Source organism: Manis javanica, chromosome 8 (genome assembly GCF_040802235.1).
Source record: "Manis javanica isolate MJ-LG chromosome 8, MJ_LKY, whole genome shotgun sequence".
Classification (NCBI taxonomy): domain Eukaryota; kingdom Metazoa; phylum Chordata; class Mammalia; order Pholidota; family Manidae; genus Manis; species Manis javanica.
Window position 1 is genome coordinate 44,979,751 of NC_133163.1, and position 18,437 is coordinate 44,998,187.

Here is an 18,437-nt window from a genome sequence, read left to right on the forward strand (position 1 = left end):
AGGTCCCTGTCTGTTGGTCATGTGATAGCGAGCCCTGGAGGCAGGAACAATCTCTTTCTCCTCTGTCTCCCCAGTAGCTAGTCCAAAGCCTCTCTCAGCAGGTGTTCCAAAGTCAAGTGACTTGATGAGGACAAAAGTGAAGACTGTTAATCAGTCTTTCTTCCCTTCTCTCTGCTCCCACATAGCATGGCCACATCATTCATCAACAGCCTTGGCTTTAATGGTCTCTGGGTATTGGGTTTATACTTTATTTCTGAGGACATGTCGCTATTATGAGAGGCAAATGCTCTTCTTCCACCAGCAGATTTCTGCCCTTCTATATTTTCTCTTCCTTCTAGGAAATTATGGCAATGTCTTTTTCCCCATCTTCCCATGGAGAAGGGGTAAGAGCATGTTCCACTCATCCACTGCCCAGGGAAGGAGGGATATTGTAGGTGAGTACCAACTCAGTCAAGGGTGTCTCCCCTGGGAGAAATCACAATGGAATGTTTGCAAAGAGCAAGGATAAGTGAATTTAGGAAACCACAACCAGCATATTTGATCCCAACATGTGTAACCAGCAGCTTCCTCAGGGCATGCTAAAGGGGAATTTTTAAACATTCCCATTCAATTTCCCACTTTGGTTCATTAATTTCTAGTTGAGCAGCCAAGCCCATTCTTGCTTTAGCCTGAGATACTAGTCTGAGACCCCCCTCCCACAAGAGACATCCAGTCCATGCCCCTGAGCTGACTTACCTCTTCAGGGTGGGCATTTACTATAAAAGGAAAGACAGAGCGAAGCACGCAGATGCTGTTGATCCTCTGGGGCACTGGTCTGCTTGGGAGAGAACTTGGTGACAGCCTCCGGCTTGGAGTGCTGACACCAAGAAAAAAAGGGGGGCAAGATCCATGTCTGTGAAAAATAAAGAAGCAAGAATGCTGGGCCATGAGCTTTTACATCACACTCTTGACCCAAGAGGCACAGTCCTAAGAGACAGTTCTTAGCCCAACCTGGCTAGTCTGTCTAGATGAAAAGGAAGGAATGGATGAACAAGTGTTACCGCAAGGTATGCACAGCTGTTGGCGAGAAAGATGAAGTCACACTAGCTCAATTAGGGTGACTTCTTCTTCTTTTCCCAAGGTGCAGGGTGAAGGCTGTCGTGCATCCCCTGGAGATTTGGAACTCCCCCAAATCCTACTTGTGGTTCTCGTACAGAGGGCATTTAAAAACCAGAAAAGCAGCAATTAGAGGATGGCATCCTGAGGCGGAACAGAAAGTAGCCTGAGGGGCTGACACTCCCACCGGAGGGCCTGGTCACAAGAAGGATGATGTGTATGTGAGATGAAGAGCTGGCTCCCTCTAAAAGCATTTCATTTGATTTCATATTTCATTTCTCAGAAAGTATGAACTAATTTGGATCTTTAAACCTGTGTCTGGTCTTGGACAAGGGATTCAAATGATAACCTCTTGGGAAGGCTTGCTCAGGGCTGCCTCTTTGGCACGCTCCTGGGAGGCCAGCACAGAGAGACCCGGATGGCAGGCATGCAGCAGCGGCCGCCTCGCGAAGACATCCTCAGGCACGGCTGGAGGAGCGCCTCGGGTTTAATGAATACCGGCCCCCGACACGCGGGGATGCTGCTGTTCTCACGTGTGGCATTGCTAGTGCTTGACCCACCGTTGAAATGCAAACATACTTTTCCCACAGATAGAATCCTTCATTGTCTCTCATGTTCCTTCTTTCAAATATGGTTTGCCCTTTTATTTGCTAAGGTGTTTAATACTTTGATTCTCAATCCAGTTCTTTCGGAGAAGGACAGTTCGATAGGTCAGCAGAAGGAGGATATACATAGATGAGAATCCTATGTCACCACACAGCCCATTTTCTGACCACAGCACAAGCTTATGAAGAAAATCTTGGCTGTAAGTGCCTGTCTGCATCATTTGCTGACTGAAGAAGCTCTGAGGAGACAATTCTCACTGATTCTAAAGGAAAGATCTAAGAACCTTATATAGGAGAGGACATTCCTTGAACTTTGGAATATTTCGGCTTTTATTCTCAAACAGGGATAGCACAGTCAGTTTTTCTCTCATTCACTTCTCTTTAAAAAATGTGCCCTCGTTAACTCATTTCTCACCAAAAAATGCCACCATGCAATGATACACCTTTACCTACTTTGGGAGAAAAGCTTAAGGTATACTTTAAGGCTGAAAAAAGACAGTAAAAGATAAAAGGAAGGAACACAAAACCGCCCGGCTAGGCCCTGGGGCCAGCACTCCTCCCTGGGAGAGCTCTGCGTCCTGGAGCACGGCCTTCCCACAAGCGCCTCATGGCCTTTCAGCGCAGGCTGAGGCCCCCTCTCACAGTTACCAGTCAGAACTGCGCATACGCATTCTTGCAAACGTGCGGTCAGACACTCGTTGCCTGGAAAGCAGCTAGCCTGAGCAGCAGCGGTCTCCACCTCCCTGGGTGCTTGGATGCCCCAGTGGCAGGCTTAACCTAAAACATGGCTGGGTCTCACCTGCTCCCCATCACTGGGGGCACAGCTGCTGGAGCACAAAAACACAGAGCATGGACTCAGAAATGAGTTTTGCTAGGTGTCCAAGACTATGACACATTCCCCTGAACACTGTGAAGGAGGAGGAGACACACGTGCTCTCCATGCCAAATGAGCCATTGTTTTTACTGCCTGTTAAACACACCTCAAAGACCCATGCATATGTATCATCAGAGGAAAACATCAAGACACACCCCACTTGCTCTGGGTGCTCAGCACAGGATCCACCTGGCTGGGGGGGGCGGTGGGAGGACAGCTCTCTCTCTCTCTAAGCAGCTGAAAGGAAGGTTCAAGGAAGGTTCCAGGGAAGTGGCTTCATTTCCCCTAGTGGACAGGCTCCATTTCTCAGCCTGGTGCTCTCTTACAACTGGCACCCGTGTGCTGCCATGCTTCCACAGCAGGGTGGGGTGACTCAGTGCAAAGCCCCCTATGTCAATACTATCCTTTTCAGGGAAAGATCAGAAATAGCAAAGCCTTAGGACTATAATGCCAGCAAAAAGGGTGCTTTCAGAACTAGTCCCAATGACTTGTTATTGTTTCTCCATCCAAAATTATTAATGTGTCTCTGATGAGCATCGTTCCCTAAGGATGTCCCAGTCCTGAACAACTGCTGTCTAAAAATACAGAATGCCTGTATCCTCTTTGAACCTATCATGAGTAATTTGGAAATCTGCACTCCTGATGAGTATCTTTAGAAGAGGATAGATTTACAGGGCAAGGTAGGAACATTTATTTATTTTGCACAAAAGGCCTTTATCCCCTGTATGTAAATCTGTTATCAGGCTTAAAACACTGTCAGAGATTCTCAGTGCTATTTTTTTCATGTCCCTTAAACAGACGCAGAGAAAAGGGTTTAAAGGTTTCTTTGGATATCAAAGGAAAAGGGAGAAAGGCAGCACTACTATGATTCTGCATCAAGAGATTTAAAAACAATCTTGTGGTTCACTTTGCTACGTTATTAACAGTTCCCTGGCCACAGCAACAAGATAGAAGGAAGGATGGAACAGCCCAGCGTCTTTACAGATGGCAGACTGGGAGAGGTACATGCAAACAGTAGGTCCTGTCATTGTCACTTGTGACTCATTTAATTGTCTTCAAGTCACTGCATTAAAAAAAAAAAAAAAAAAGAGGCCATTGACCTCTCCTGCCCTCGTCCCTGCTTCCCAGGTTTCCGCACGCAGCCAGAAGGGGGCTCCACGCAGTCAGCCCTGGGACACGGTCAGCCCTGGGGGTTGGCCAGGGATGCATGGGTGTGTGGGGGAGCACAGGGCAACTGGCTTGCGGACTAGCTCTTTCCCTTCTGACTCCAGGTAAAGGAAGGGGCTGTGTTCCCGGTGGTTTCTCATTTAGTCACTCACCTTTCATACCACTACCTTCTTCTTGGAATGTGTTACGAGCAGTGGTCTGATCTTCTAAGTGTTCACTCCCACCACTTCCTGAAGAGGCTACACTGCTTTGTGGAGACAGGGGGGCATGATCGGATGGGAGGCACTGGGGTCCTCTAGCTCGTAAGTCCTCATGAGACATCCATCCATGTCCTAGAGGCTGGTTTGGCACATTCATGGGTGGGGTAAGGGACACAGATCGTTTCAAAGGGCTGTGGTGTGCCTGGCCTGAGAGAACTGGAAAAAAAAATAAAATGAAATAGGTTATTCCCCCCACTTTAGCCTGGGCCACAGAAGAACCCACAGTACCTTTAACCCTGAGTGAGGACGCTAACTGTCTTACGACCCTGTCAGTGGTCACAGCAGGTCGAATACAGGCCTGGCCTGGGCCTTCCCTTTGGGGTGGTTAACAAGGATGCTGTCTGTGATTCTTGGTGGGTTGAGGTTCTCCGAGGAGTTTGTACCCATAGTGCCCCCACATCTGGCCTTAGCCATTGTGGGTTGGGATAGGGTTTTAATTCTAACTGTAGAAATCAGGATTCATAGCAGTAGGCTATAAATCAGGTGAGGCTTGACAGCCTGGGAAAGTGGCCATCTGCTGAGAGTGAAGAGAACATGTACTGGACAATTCTTTTTTTGAAACACACAAACCCCGACATTACCCATGTCATTAGGTGGACTGAGTGAAGGGCAGGCAGGCTGGTCACTGCTTGGGCTTTTTGCTGGGCTGGAGTGGAAGAAGGTGGACGGGTCGTTCCAACCAGGAGTCAGGGGAACTATCACCCTGAAGGGGGCCCAGACCCAGCCAGGGGCCGTGGTACTAGCATGAACTCCAGGTTTTGGGGCACTGGCAGCTGTAGTTAAAAGGGCCAATTCTTTCCCTTGGCTTCACAGGTTGATGCCAAACTTTATATTGAAAACGCTCCCAGGTAACAAGGCTTTCATTCAGAAGCCGGGGAGGTGCTCTCAGTAAGCTGGGAATGGTTTTACCAGCATGTTCAGCCCTTCCGCACAGTGGACAACATCTGCATAGCCCCCATTTTTTAATTTCTTTTTCAGAAAACTAGGAAAAAGCAACAAAACTCACATAACTAGCCAAATTAAATTGAGGTCATTCAAGAGAGGGATTTAACCAAAATCAACGCCGAGGGAGCCGACGTTCCCCTTGGTTGGTTTTTCTGGGCGTGTAAAGTGACAACTTTACAGAATAAGTCTATTCATAACATTCTCTTAGCACTGGTTCCTAACAGGTCCAGTTTATTTTGACTGTTAGAGCACTAACATGGAATCGAGCCACATGCACTTTTAAACATTTTTCAGGGAAGCCATTAAGTTCCATCTCAGGCTCTGTCCTCTCCAATGAGGCATGTACTCTCCCCAGTTCACTTCTTCACTGGTGTTCCTCTCTTTCTGTTTTTTTAGTAAGCAGACCTGACATCCCAACGTGAGAAGTTCTACATTTTGTTACACTGCTTTTCTGGTGGGGCAGCACCCACATAAAGGCCTGAGCAGCAGATCACCTTGCCCCCACCTGAAAGGATAAAGACCACAGCCAACAGGCTGGGTGCTTCCAAAACACATGTTAGGGACGGTAGTGGTGAGGCTACTCCTGGTCAGCTGACATTAACCAGGCCCCAAGAGCAATAGGGCTCACACCTCTATTGTCAATATTTCCATCTGCCTTCATGCAGTGAGAAGGGCAGCCTTGTGTGTGGAAGGGGGACTCTCAGAAAGGCTAGAAACTTCATATTAACAAAAAGGGGGTTGGGGGAGTTAGTATTTGTAACCTGAGGAATTTCTAATCTGGGTAGATTCTATCAAAGGCAAGGAATTACCATCTAACCTAAAAATATGAAAGGGAACAATGTTTAAAAAATGTGTTTGAGCCTAACAGGAACAGGCTGAATAACTTGTGTTTCCACTAAATAGATTGGGGAAGAAACTCTTTAAAAGGCTCCCTGGAAAAGGCATTGCTACCTGGCTGGATCAGAATTAGCCTGAAAAAAAGAAAGAAAAAAAAAGGAAGCATCAGCAAAAATAAAGAGAGAAGCCAATAGGAAGACAAGCCAGACATCCAGAAAATCCATTTCATGCCTGTCCAAGTATTTACATAAAATTGGGCAGACCTGTTTTGGGCTGCTCCTAGGGCTGGAACATTCCGGCTTAGACATCTGCTTTCTGGTACCTCTGCAACCATTTCAGAATATCTGGTGGATGCTCTGAATGGTGCCAGCTAGGTCATGTGCTCCAAGTGGAAATGGGGGCGCCTCTTCACAGCCAGGATTAGAGTGAGCCCCAACCACAAAAACAGGCTTTGCCAAAGGGAGACACACAGCTTGGGGCTGGTAGAACCCTTAGCACCTCACCTGGCTAGAGGTGATAACTGAGTCCCTAACCATGGGTGGTAAAGCTGCCGAGAGAGCCCCCATCTTTGGATGATGAGAGCAATACTTAGGCAGCAGCTGATTTCCATTATTGGATGGGGCCAGTTTATTTCTTTCCTCCTAAAGCTTCTCAAAATCCACACTACCTCTCCAATGATGGGCATCCTTGGGGAGTCCACTGGTTATTGAGAATGGACTTAAACATGTACCTAACTTAATGGGACTTACAGGGACTTATTCATAGGGACCTACACCCATTTCTTCTTATATTTATGAATTTGACTTAAGTCACAGGAGATATGGCGTACACTCAGCCTCTGCCTCTAACAAGAAGTCAGTTACACCTGAGGTACCAGGGCCTTTCCCAGTGACTTCCTACCGAAGGCCCCACTCCCCCCTCTCAACCCCATCTATAGTGCAAAGATTCCCACAGCTGGCACCAAACTCAGAAATGTCTCTTTAGGAGGCAGCCTGCTGTAGCAACCAAGCAAAATGCCTCACAGTACGCTTCTGATTTGCAGACAGGGCTGTGGGTTTACAGCCAGGCTGAGCACCACGCCTAAATCCAAGCAAAGTCATTCCAGGCAAATGCCTCATTTCACCAAAGAGCACTGAGGCTGGGAGGCTGATTTTGGTGTGGCTTTGCGCGCTGGAGTAATTTCTTTGGCACAAAGCAGCAGAGGAAATAGCAAATGCCATGGGCATATAAGTGCAAGAAATAGGCCACACAGTTGCGGAATTAATGAGGTGGACAGAGGTAAAGTCCTGGTGATGGCCCCATCACTCCATTTTTTTTTAACCAAAAGAACTCATCTGGAGTGGTAATAGAGGGAGAATGGATATTTAGGTTTAAATAAGTAAATAAAATCCCTTTCCTATAAGTAGAAGGGAGAGCAGTGAAAACAGACTTCTGAGAAGCTTTTCACTGTGTGTCAGCCACCCCAGAATGACTCTAGCTGGAGGCAGACCTTTTGAATGTTCTTGCTCGCTGACTGCTGTACAGGGGACACCAGCCAACACTTCCTTCAGACTTAAGCTGCCCCAGAGTCATACTCAAAAATGGTAGAATCAAGTACACCTTAAAAGAAATCTCAATGTCTATTAGAAACTGGCAAAGTCCAGGAGAACTGAGGTCCTAAATTTATATTGTATTTGTGACTTAATAATAGTGAGGGTGGAGTGACAGCACATTTCAGGGTAGATTCATAATACTGAAAATCATACTAAAAATCATTCAGGGGACCAAAATTGTCCCTCTTTTGCTCTTGAAAACCTGAAGCCAGAAGTTAATATTGCCTAAGTATAGATTCAATATTGCTTATATTTTTAGAAATACCTATGTTAAGTATAAATGTATATACATATGTATGTATACATATGTCAATAGAATATTGAGATTTTTGGAACATTTATAAATTCAAGTGAACCAAAAATAAATATTGAGTAAGTCTAGTTGAAATATGGAAAAAGCAGCTAAAAATAATCTTGCTACAGCAGGGGAGCAGTGTGATCTGTGTACAGAGGGTCTTCTAATCTGGCAATCAACTGTGTCGTACCATTCAGGGCTGGCCAGCTTCTCTGACCTCTAACCTTACGATTTTTCATCTCCGAGCATCTTTAGTGAGACTCCTTTCAATGCCTTTCTTGAGGAAAATTCTTTCTGGCTCTGGGTTCTATTATTTTAAGTCTTTTCTTGAAAGCCTGGAAATCAGATTTCCTTCCCCTTTCCTTTGACCAACCTTGACTTTGTCTTGATTTTTAGTTATTGAAGTAAGATTCAGGAAAAGACTTTTTAGGATAGAGTCTTTTAAGAAAATTAGGTATAACTCTTTTTTCTGCCTTCTAACATGACAAGGAAGAGAGTTTGTAGAAAGAGGAAGGTTTGGGACACTGGCCCAACTATCTCCTTGGTTCACTATCAGGTTAAGTTTTATAACCTCACTGTCAAGGACAGAAGTGATCCTCATAAGTCAACAGTCCAGACAAATGAAACTCAACTATGAAACTTTATCTGAACAAACTTTAATGGAGAGCTTTCAAAGACACATTGCATACCTTTTTGTTCTCCTTAAATTTACACAGTGAATGCAACTTATGTTTTAAAAATTATTATTATTAGGAGCATTGATTCATAACAGTTCAGAGCTGGAAGTCCTCTGGAGAGCAAATAGTTCAATAATTCCTAAGTTATGAGTTGTGGGCCCATGGGTAGTGGAGGACCTAAGAATCCCTACATGCACTCAGCCCTGCTAGTAGATGAAATACTGTGTTATGAATGATTTTTACATGTAGGTAGAGAGTATTAAGGTTAATAAAATATAAATTAATTTAAATGTTTTGAACTCATTACTCTTCTTTGTCATTTCTTTTCATCAGCAGATTTGAAATATAAATATTGTTTTATGGGGATCCCAGTTTTCTTATGTGTTAAAAACTGGGGCCTGGACTTAATGATGGAGATGATAGTTATTCTCTGTCTTCGTTGAGGGAGGGTTCCATGGACAATATGGGTGGCCTCAGGAACCCGTCTGCTTACGGTCCTCTGTATGCCTTCCACAGTTATACTGCCTCCTCAAATTCAGATAACCACTACTGATCGTTGCTATCACTATGTGTTTCCACCTGTTTCTGAGCTGAACACTTGGTTCTAGGGTCTAGAATCTAGACCACTGCAGCTGACTTCCTTTTGAATAAGGGCATTAAGAATTCCCACACTCCTGACATCATCTTCTTTCACCAAGCCAAGTAACCTGTACTTTCATCACACCCTTGTGAGTTCTGCCACATAGACATGATTTGCAAATTGAACCTGGTTTCTTCCTATGCCAGGTTCTGTTTCTAGTTCAAGAAGCTATCCTTCTCACAGAAAAAACCTGTGCTTTGTTCATTTTTCAAATTCCATAGGCTCATATGATAGAACTCGACCCATTTGCTAACACAACTAAACTTTTCAGAAATAACTCATTCCAATTTAGAGATTTTAAAAAGTAGAATGAGGAAATTAAGAATTTGCTTGTTATTTTAAGATATTAACTTAGAATTTCGCTCCTGAATTAAAAGGTTTTGGCCAATTCCCTAGTCTGGCAGTACACGTTATGTGTGTAAACATACTATGACAGAGCACAGGGCATGTTCTACTTATATGCTGCTAATGATGTACTTTTGCAATATTTTCTAGGCTAAATCCCCAAAGAAATTCAGAGGTTATCAGTAAAACCTTTGTTGGCTGTACCAATTTGAGGGCTTTCAGCATATAATACTTAAGTTTTGCTGCAGGAGATAGATTGCTATCTGTCGAGTGTAAAGGAGAAAAAGATCGACCCACTGTCAGTTACAAAATAGCTATAGCTATTGTTTCAAAGTTATTGGAGGGTGTTTCTGTTCCTTCCCTTGGGTTTAGGCCTGCTTGTGAGGCATCTGAATCTTTTCTGAGAACACAGATTTCAGAACATCTAAAGAACGCTACTAAAAGCTTTCCATTTTCTGAGATTAGAGTTCTGCTAACATCAACCCCCAACCATGAGCAATTCCAGGCATTTCCCTCAAGGAACAAGAAAGCCAACATTTTGCAAGGCTTTTTGGTGAAATGACATTAGACCCGGGGTTCCTCTTCTTTAGTTGGTTTTGTGGTGCCACACCAGTAATCTGAGGCCCTGTGGTGGGAATCTTTGGGGGAGAAAAGATTAATAGTACCGCAAGAATACATTAAAACAAAACAAAACAAACCCAGAGTATTTGATTAGTGACATCATGCAAAAAAAAGACAAAATAACACCAGTCACATTTATGGCCAAGTACAGATTTGTGAAGGGGGGAGGAAGGGAGGTATTAATTACTAAGGTTAAAATCGACATGCTCTGCCATCATTGCTTCAGGGCATAGATTAAAAGCAAATCTGGAAGGTTATATGCCTCAGTTCTGCATGCTTGCTCTCTGCTTCTTGTCCAAAGGTTTGGAAAACCACTGCTCACAACATCTGGACACCAGAAGATGATTCCCCCAAACAGCTTCAGACTCCACCTCATTCTGGGGGAAGACGACAGTACACACTACAAAGGAAAGATGTGGCTGGAGGACGGGGTGTTCCCGACTAACCCAAAGAGGAAGCCATACGTTCTCTGGGAAGAGAAAACATAATTTGCCTGTGCAACAAAACAAAACAAATGGGGAGACACTAGAAGATAAAGCCGCAAAGAACGTCCCAGCAAGACTGAGAAATACAGAATGCTAAATCTCGTTTCCCCATTAAATCTCATTTTCATACAGTTGAAATGAAAGCATTCTGGTGCAGGGAAAAGCACCTGGAGAGGCTTTTGTAATAACGTGAGTCCCTGTTACAGGGGTCAGCTCTTATTATTCCACAGTCAGCTCAGCCTTTGGGCAGAGCAAAGATGTATGTTTCTGCCTTCACATTATCACTTAAATATTTGGGATTTTGAGAAGTAAATTAGAATGTTTCTGGCAGACTTTTATTGCTGCATTAATCTTTGGTATAGTTCATTTGTCCTCTTTTGTCAGTTTTTATCATGGCATAACTGGGTGTCATCCAGTAGAAAATCAATTTTAGATAACTGCTATTTGACTTTATATTGTCATTGTTTATAAAATGAGTTAGACAAGGAACCAATGTATACATTTTACAGACATCAGAATCTTATAAGTTTATCTTCAAATCAAGCAGTCCTAAAAGGAAACTGCCCAAGTCCTCTCATTCCATTCTATCAAAACCAATGACATCACCATCGGAGTAATCTGACACCCCTGGAGCAGATGTTTAAGCCAATTCAAGGGACTGTGGGATCAACCCAGCTGCTTTAACTTCCTACATATTGGGTTAACTTCTCCTTTCCTGCATTATGTTTCTTTTCATATCTGTTGTTCTGGCTAGTACTTAACCCTTAGGTTTGTCCATGGAATTTCTACCCACCTAGGGAGTAAAAAGATGTCCAGAAATGAATTTAGGCAGAGCTTCAGAATTTGAATCATCTTGTTTATGGCACCAAATAAAGAAAATAATTGAGTCAAGCAAGTGGCCAGGAGTGGATTTAAGCAGTATTTCCATTTTTGTTTTCCAATGTATTTATAAAAATGTTCCAGTCACTGTGTTTATGGCAGAGAAATAATGGAGAAACTCAGAAAGATAGACGGTTGATGATAAGGCTTTCCTCTTACCCCTTTCTTTGAAAAAGATAACCCTCAAATTGTGACTGCTGTTAATTTCAGCTCACATGCCTATCCAGAAAGTGCTTCTCCGGTTGACAAAACGTGGTGTCCATCCTCTGTTTAACAGCTCCCAGACTGCTGAATGTGGGTACCAGAAAAGCAATCCAAGTTTGAACCTACAAATAGCAAGTGTTTCATGACTGAGCAACCAAGCACCCCTCAGAACATCAGTCCCAAGGACACAGCCAGAGTCACTGAAGAAATCACCAGGGTATCCTTTTATCTCAACACTAGGAGCAACACTTGCCTGGAGAAGATGCGGGTCAATTTCTTGAAAGGGGCTAATAGGATATTTTTAACCCTTGTCTATTAACTCCTGAACTACAGGAAAGGTCCTCACTACTGCTGGAGCTTAAAGGCTCTTGGATAAGAGGGCAAGGTGGCTCTTCAGTGCAATGGCACTAATTAGGCAAGGACCAGCTTCAGCAGAAGATGCCTGCCATCAGAGTCTCAACTCAGCACCAGCCAAACGCATAACCAGTGCCAGGATTTCTCTGAGTGTAAAACTCTGAGCCTTTGATCAAATAACAATAATTTCTTGTTTAAAGTATTGGGAGAGGGGCTATAAATAATCAGAAATGTATTATATAGTCCTGACTAATTCTTAACTTAGTTCCTTGATAGAAGAATGAGAACTGGAGACTGTCAGCAGTGCAGCTAGCAGAGCAATTTACTAAGGAGGGAATTGGTTCTTGTTTTCATAAAAGCATTCAATCTAAATGTCAAATGTAACAATACACATAAATGAACATTCAAAAAAACCCCCACAGTTTGAGCTTATACTGCTAATTAGATGATTTTTTTGTTAATTAAGAGAAATTGGATGGTTTAGGCTCTCCTGGCTTCTTAATTATATTTGATTGAATCACCATGTGATTCAAGGCAAGCTATTGAGGCTTCACACATCCCAATTCTGCTTCACTTCACCTTCAGTCCCTTCTCAAATTTTGACTGTCATAACCAGACCCTATGGGTGTTGGAACACAGTGATATTGGTACTGTGTTTGTAAAATTGATTTACTGTGGTCTGTAATTACACATAACGATTTGAATTTTTGACTTGGCACCGCATTTTTCATTTATACCGTTCCGTTCTTCTATACCCCAGAGAAACAGCATTTATGTAATTGCTCTCAACTCATCTACTTGGGTATTATAAATCAGTCCTGCAATAAAAGACTTCCAGAGATGCTACAAGCATGAGGTTCTCAGCATAATTCAGCCCCCAGGACTGTTCTAGTTGAAGGACAGAAATTGAACAGCATTTATATCTTATTGGACATGAGATGGGAGAGTGGTCTGGAGCCTTTGGTCCTGGCAGCAAAGAGAACAGGCTGTAGGGTAATCACGAGGGCTGGGCTGTACTAGACGGCCAGCTCAGATCCATAGGTCAGCTCTCTTTGCTCCTCACCTACTTCTGGGTCTCCCATTACCTGCCATACAAACTGTATAGTGTGTGCCTGTATTAGATGTCTTATACATCTTTGATCCTCCATATCATAGATTTCCATATTTGCAAATGCACCTATTTGCTAAACTTTATTTGTAACCTGAAAATAAATGCTATCAGCATTTTCATGGCCATTCATGGATATACTCAGAGTGGCAAACAATTGGAGTCCGTGCTGCACACGGCCCAGCTGAGGCTGAACAGGCATTGCTCTGCCTTGCTGTGTCAGCTCTCATACTACACAAGTGGCCTTTGAGTTCTGCTTGGTGCCACATTTTTCTAATTTTGGTGTTTTCCTTTGGTGATGCTGCTGTTTAAAAAGGCCCCAAGCATGCTGAAGTGCTGGTTGATGTTCCTAAGTGCAAGAAGGCTATGATGTTTCTTATGGAGAAAATAGACGTATTAGATGAGCTTTGTTCAGGCATGAGTTATAGTTCTGTTGACCTTGAAGTCACTGTTAATGCATCAATAATATATATTGAATATGATTGTTTAATGACACATAACACAGGTTAATGTATTGATTGTCTGAGGAAAATGTTGTGAGACTTGCAAGAAACTAACCCTACATTTTCCCTGAAGCAATGGTTCAGTATTTGCTAATCCAGTGTTCACAGGGACTTATAGAACATAACTACTGCAAATGATGAGAATTGACTATAGGTGTATATTGATACAAACTCCTGATTCCACCTCCCATCCTGGGACATTTTTGTCACATTTGCCACAGCTTTGTCTAGGCTAGTGGTTCTCAACTTGACTGCACATTTAACCCCCCCTTGGAGCCTTTAAAAAGATCCTGGTGCCCAGGCCCCATTCCAACCAGGTAATTGAAAATCCCAGTAGTGGCATAGGAGCATTTTTACTTTTTGATGTGCCTGAGTGTTTTTAATGGCTAGCCAGGCTGAGAAACATCTCAGGCTATCTTCTTGCCTAAGTGTTTCCCCCAAATCCTGTCCCACATCCTGGACAACACAAACCTCTCAGTTGGCTCCTGCTTCTGTCTGGTCTTCACAAGATGACCCCAAAGAATGGGCATCTTGTTTACTTTTCAAGTGGCTTTTAAACGGCAGCATACAAATCATCACTTCTCCCACCAATGTCTTGTTTGCCTCGGAGTCATGTGCAGAATCCTGCTCAGGCTCTCCGGCCAAGGATTTGACCACTCTTGCCCAGCTCTCCAGGCAGAAGAAATGAGATTTTGGTACTAGAATTCCAACCTAAATGATAGATGGGCAGATATTTCTAGATTCCTGACACAAATATTTTGACTGGGCAATAGTGCCTGCCTCTTGTTTAGGACATTTTACTCTTGCAGGAAGACAGCGTCATAAGTTAGTCAGAGGTCCTCTCAGAACATGAATGAGCCACAGAAAGCTTGGGGTACACTTTCTCTTAGTCTGCAGGTTCAGCCGCTGAATGCTTAACCAAGTTGCACTCAGCAAACACAGAGTGAGATGCAGGGACCAGCAGCGCCGGCATCATCGGGGAGCTCGTTAGCAAGGCTAGACTCTCAGCCTCGCCCTTGGCCTGCTGAACCAGGACCTGCCCTTTAAGATCTCCGGAGATTTGCATGCACATTCAAGATGAAGATGCAATTGGCTACACACCCAGCTTTGACTTGCTGGCTTGCCACTTGCTCTCATGGTTGTTGGGGTGGCATCAAGCCCAACAAAAGTGGCTTGCCAAAGTCTGGAGAATCTGGGATTTGGGCTGGGAGTCACGTGACCTTTATGTGCCTCCGTTTCCCCCCATTAGTAGATAACAAAGGTTTCATCATGGGATTGTTAGAAAACATAAAATCATTTAATGCATGCTAAATGTGTTTTGCAAACTATAAAGTGCTACAGAAATATTATTAGTTGTCAGAGTAAGAATACCTTAACAGAAACAACACTGCTAATGGAAAAAATCAAGTCAAAGTACTAGCCAATCTAATGATATATATGGAGCATTTTCAGGGTATTATGTGTGATTTAAGAAAGATCTCTGACTAGTTGATAGTATTTCACAGATTTACAAGAGAAGAATTTCCCACCACGGTCTGTCATACAAAAGAGAGTGTCACCCCTGCTCTTCCAGAACCCTCATCTACACTCCCAAACTCTTCCCGGCCCCAGTCAGAGCCCTCCTCTGAGTCACACTCAGCTTGGTCTTGCCTTCTTCCCACACACTTTAAGTATTTGCATTTCATTTCTTTTCTCTGGAGGGTCAGGGCATGTGAATCACCTTCTTTTCCTTTAGATTTTAGTGCCCAGAACTCCTCCTAAGACCTCTTTGTCCTGACATTGGTAAGCAACACTGAGTGCCTGAAGTTCTTATTGAAAATTCTAAGTACCTCCATCCTATTTAGAAATTCAAGCTATTATGTGGCTGGGTGACATTGGGTTCTTCATATGCAGAACAAGGGGGCTGGACTAGATGAGTTCATTCATTTATTCATCAGACATTTGTTGAGTGCCCACCATGTGCCAAGCTCTAAAAGCTGAAGGCACTCGTTGTAAATGCCATTGCAGCCCAGGGGATGATCTCCCCACCCCTCCCTGAACCAATCTTCTATGATGTTATTGTTAGCATTTCATGCAGTGCTATTCTCATTTGGACAAGGTAGTCACTGCGACTGTTTGCTGAGGCCAGCTGAGTGTCAGGTACTCAGCCACAAACAGACCCACACTGCTCCACCTGATCCTCACTTAGCGCCTTACGAGGTAGTTCTATCATGTCTCCCTACCGCCCCTCCCCAAACTGCACTGTTCACAAGTGCAGAGGATCAGGGACTGGTCAAAGATCAGACAGCTCGGAAGGGATGAAGTTCCCTGACTTGCCAGTCTGCCTTCTTCAGCCCAACTCTGAACCTGCTTCTCACAGCAGAAAGAATGCCCAGGCTTAGACTCTCGGCCCTGACACTGAATATCCAAAACCCTGAGGAGGGTCTCAGGGGCTCATCTGAAAAATAGTTCAAACAATGGTAATAACCCTTCTACCTACTTCCCAGGGTTGCTCTGGGATCACATGCTGCCTGCCTTATAGATCAATTGATCCATCCATCCATCCATCCATCCATCCATCCATCCATCCATCCATCCATCCACTGAGCATCTGCCCCATGCTGGGCATATGCTGGGCGCTAGGGAGGATGACGAAGGCCCGCTAAGATGATGTACGGGAAGATGGTTTTGAAATGAAAAAATATGAGCTGTTATCTTCCTGGTAAAAAAGTTAAAGCTAACCTCCTTATTCATTCACTCATTCAACACTTAGTAAACATGTCAATGCAGAGGGCACTGAATGGCCACTAGGGTGATGGATGCCAAAAAAGGTATAATAGAAGACAGGGCAGGACAGGGGCAAACAGTATATAAACTGTTTTTTTTAACATAATAAGCATCTATCAATAAAGTAATAAATAGAAAAAATAACAAAAATAAACCTTCATCGTTTATTAAGCCATCACTTTCTATCATTTCGAAGCACACAGCAGCTAGGAGCCGTGAAGCCCCGCCGATAGTCTAGTAACACTTGCATGAAAACGAAGAATTGCTGAAGGAGGTAAAACTTTTAGGTGTTTTCAGTTTGGTTAATTTGCCACAGTATTTTAAGGACTAATGAGAGTCTTTGAGGAAGTGGTGATGCACTGGAACCAAGAAGCCTCTCTGAACTGTGGTGCTCTGCTTTGGAATGACAGAATCAGGGTAAAAACCTGAAAGTCAGAAAAGCGCTCCTGTCTTGCTGCTGTGGTAAATGCACACGCTGCTTGCTGCCCTGGCTGCGAGTATGCTCCACATGGTCACTTAAAATCCATGGCCCTGAGGAGCGTGAACATCCCTAGAACTGAGTTAGAAATCACCTGCTCAACCACATGGAAAGCATTTTTCCATTTGGGCTTTCCCCAAATGGCTCACAAAGCTTATGGTTTTGGTCTTGTGTGGGTGGTATGTGGGCAGAGACAGGCAGGCATCTGCATAAAAAAGCCAAATGAAGATCTTTTCCATTTAAATTAAATGCCGGAGGGGCAGCTGATTTAAGAGAAACAACCTAGGTGGGTTTTTTTCCCTTTAAAGATATAAGATAACCAAGATGTTCCCCTAAATGAAAAGCTGTGCTTCAAAAATGGCTTCCCTGAAATGAACACTGACTCACCAGGTGCCTGAAGAAATGGGTATAGAGCTTTTCATTCCTGAGTCAAGACCTCAAGAGAATTGGTAGAGAGCAATGCCAGCGTTTTATTGAAAAGTAGATGTTGCTGTGGTTAGGTGGCCAATGGAATTGGTCTTAATGGACTTTTAATGATGGTGTACATTTCTTGGCCTCTTTCTCCAAGAACATTATTTACAGAAGACTGGAAGGTGTAATACTATAATTTGGTTCCCTCATTTATTTATTCTCTAATTATTTCAGAATTCTAGAACTTTAAAGCAGGGAGTACTTTAAAAGTATGATTTAGGAAACATCTAATCCACCTCTGCCCCTTGCCATTTTATCAGTTAAGGAATCAGAGGCCTAGAGATACAGTGACTACCCAGTTCACTCAACAAAGCTGATACTGAACCTAAGACTAGAGACTTGATGTTTTTGTCTTCATCACTCATATTGTATCAATGACTGCTAGTCTTCATATCAATGTCATTGGACAGAGAGGAGTAGAATAATGGACCAGTGATCCCAAACAGATTACCCCTCACTTAACACCAGAGAAATGCATCACAGAATCCGAATGTTGAGGACTATAGGTTTGTACAACAGTAACCCAAACGCAGCAGGAGTTAGGACCTCCAAAAACATGGTATGCCACTGGGGTTTTTCCAGAACCAGAGCTGCTGCATCTTCACAGTGGGGTGGCATTTTCCAGGTCTGGGCATTTTCCAGGTCTGGGCATTTTGTGCGCCTGTCCTTCTCATCTTCAGTCAAAGTCTTTACCCATGGAAGACTTGTTTCCCCATACATTCAGTACTGTTAATCAGTTTGGATTGTATTTATTTATCTGTGGTTTTTATTATGATAATAGATTTATGCAGAGGTTTACAACTGGGATGTCTATATGTAGACCTAGAAGCCATCATTTATATACCTAATTATCTAATGAATCAACCAATTTATCAGCTGAAAAGACTGGGCATTTTAACAGGGATTCACTATTTTAAGACCTGGGACACACGGTTATTTATTATTTGACACTTTATAGTTATTAACCGACATTTTAGTTAGCAGAACTGCAGAGTCTGTTGTTTTAAAGCCTGAAAAAACTTCAGAGATCATCTAACCAATCTTTCTGTTTTCCTCAGAGTACTTTCCAGATAAGACCATGGAAACTGAGGGGAGATAGTCGACAGACTGAAGGTCAACACTGAGTGAGAAGGACTGAACTCTATCTAGTTCCAGGAATCCTTCTACCAGACAATGGGATCTTCAGGCCATCTCTCACCTTCCAAATGAAGACCTTGCCTTAACAGAAGCAGGCAA

The 18,437-nt window shown here is 43.4% G+C and overlaps 1 protein-coding gene across 6 annotated transcripts in view; it reads right to left on the reverse strand.

Moving 5' to 3' along the window:
• SAMD4A (sterile alpha motif domain containing 4A) overlaps positions 1-18,437 on the reverse strand; it is a 197,351-nt gene that overhangs the window by 48,014 nt on the left and 130,900 nt on the right. For 5 of the 6 annotated variants that reach the window (XM_037016614.2, XM_017648675.3, XM_073211224.1 and 2 more), the window contains one exon: positions 3,894-4,157. The exons of the other annotated variant lie outside the window; for it this stretch is intronic. In XM_037016614.2, the coding sequence (XP_036872509.2) occupies positions 3,894-4,157 (264 nt within the window). The remainder of the gene's footprint in view (positions 1-3,893; positions 4,158-18,437) is intronic. 6 annotated transcript variants of the gene reach the window in all.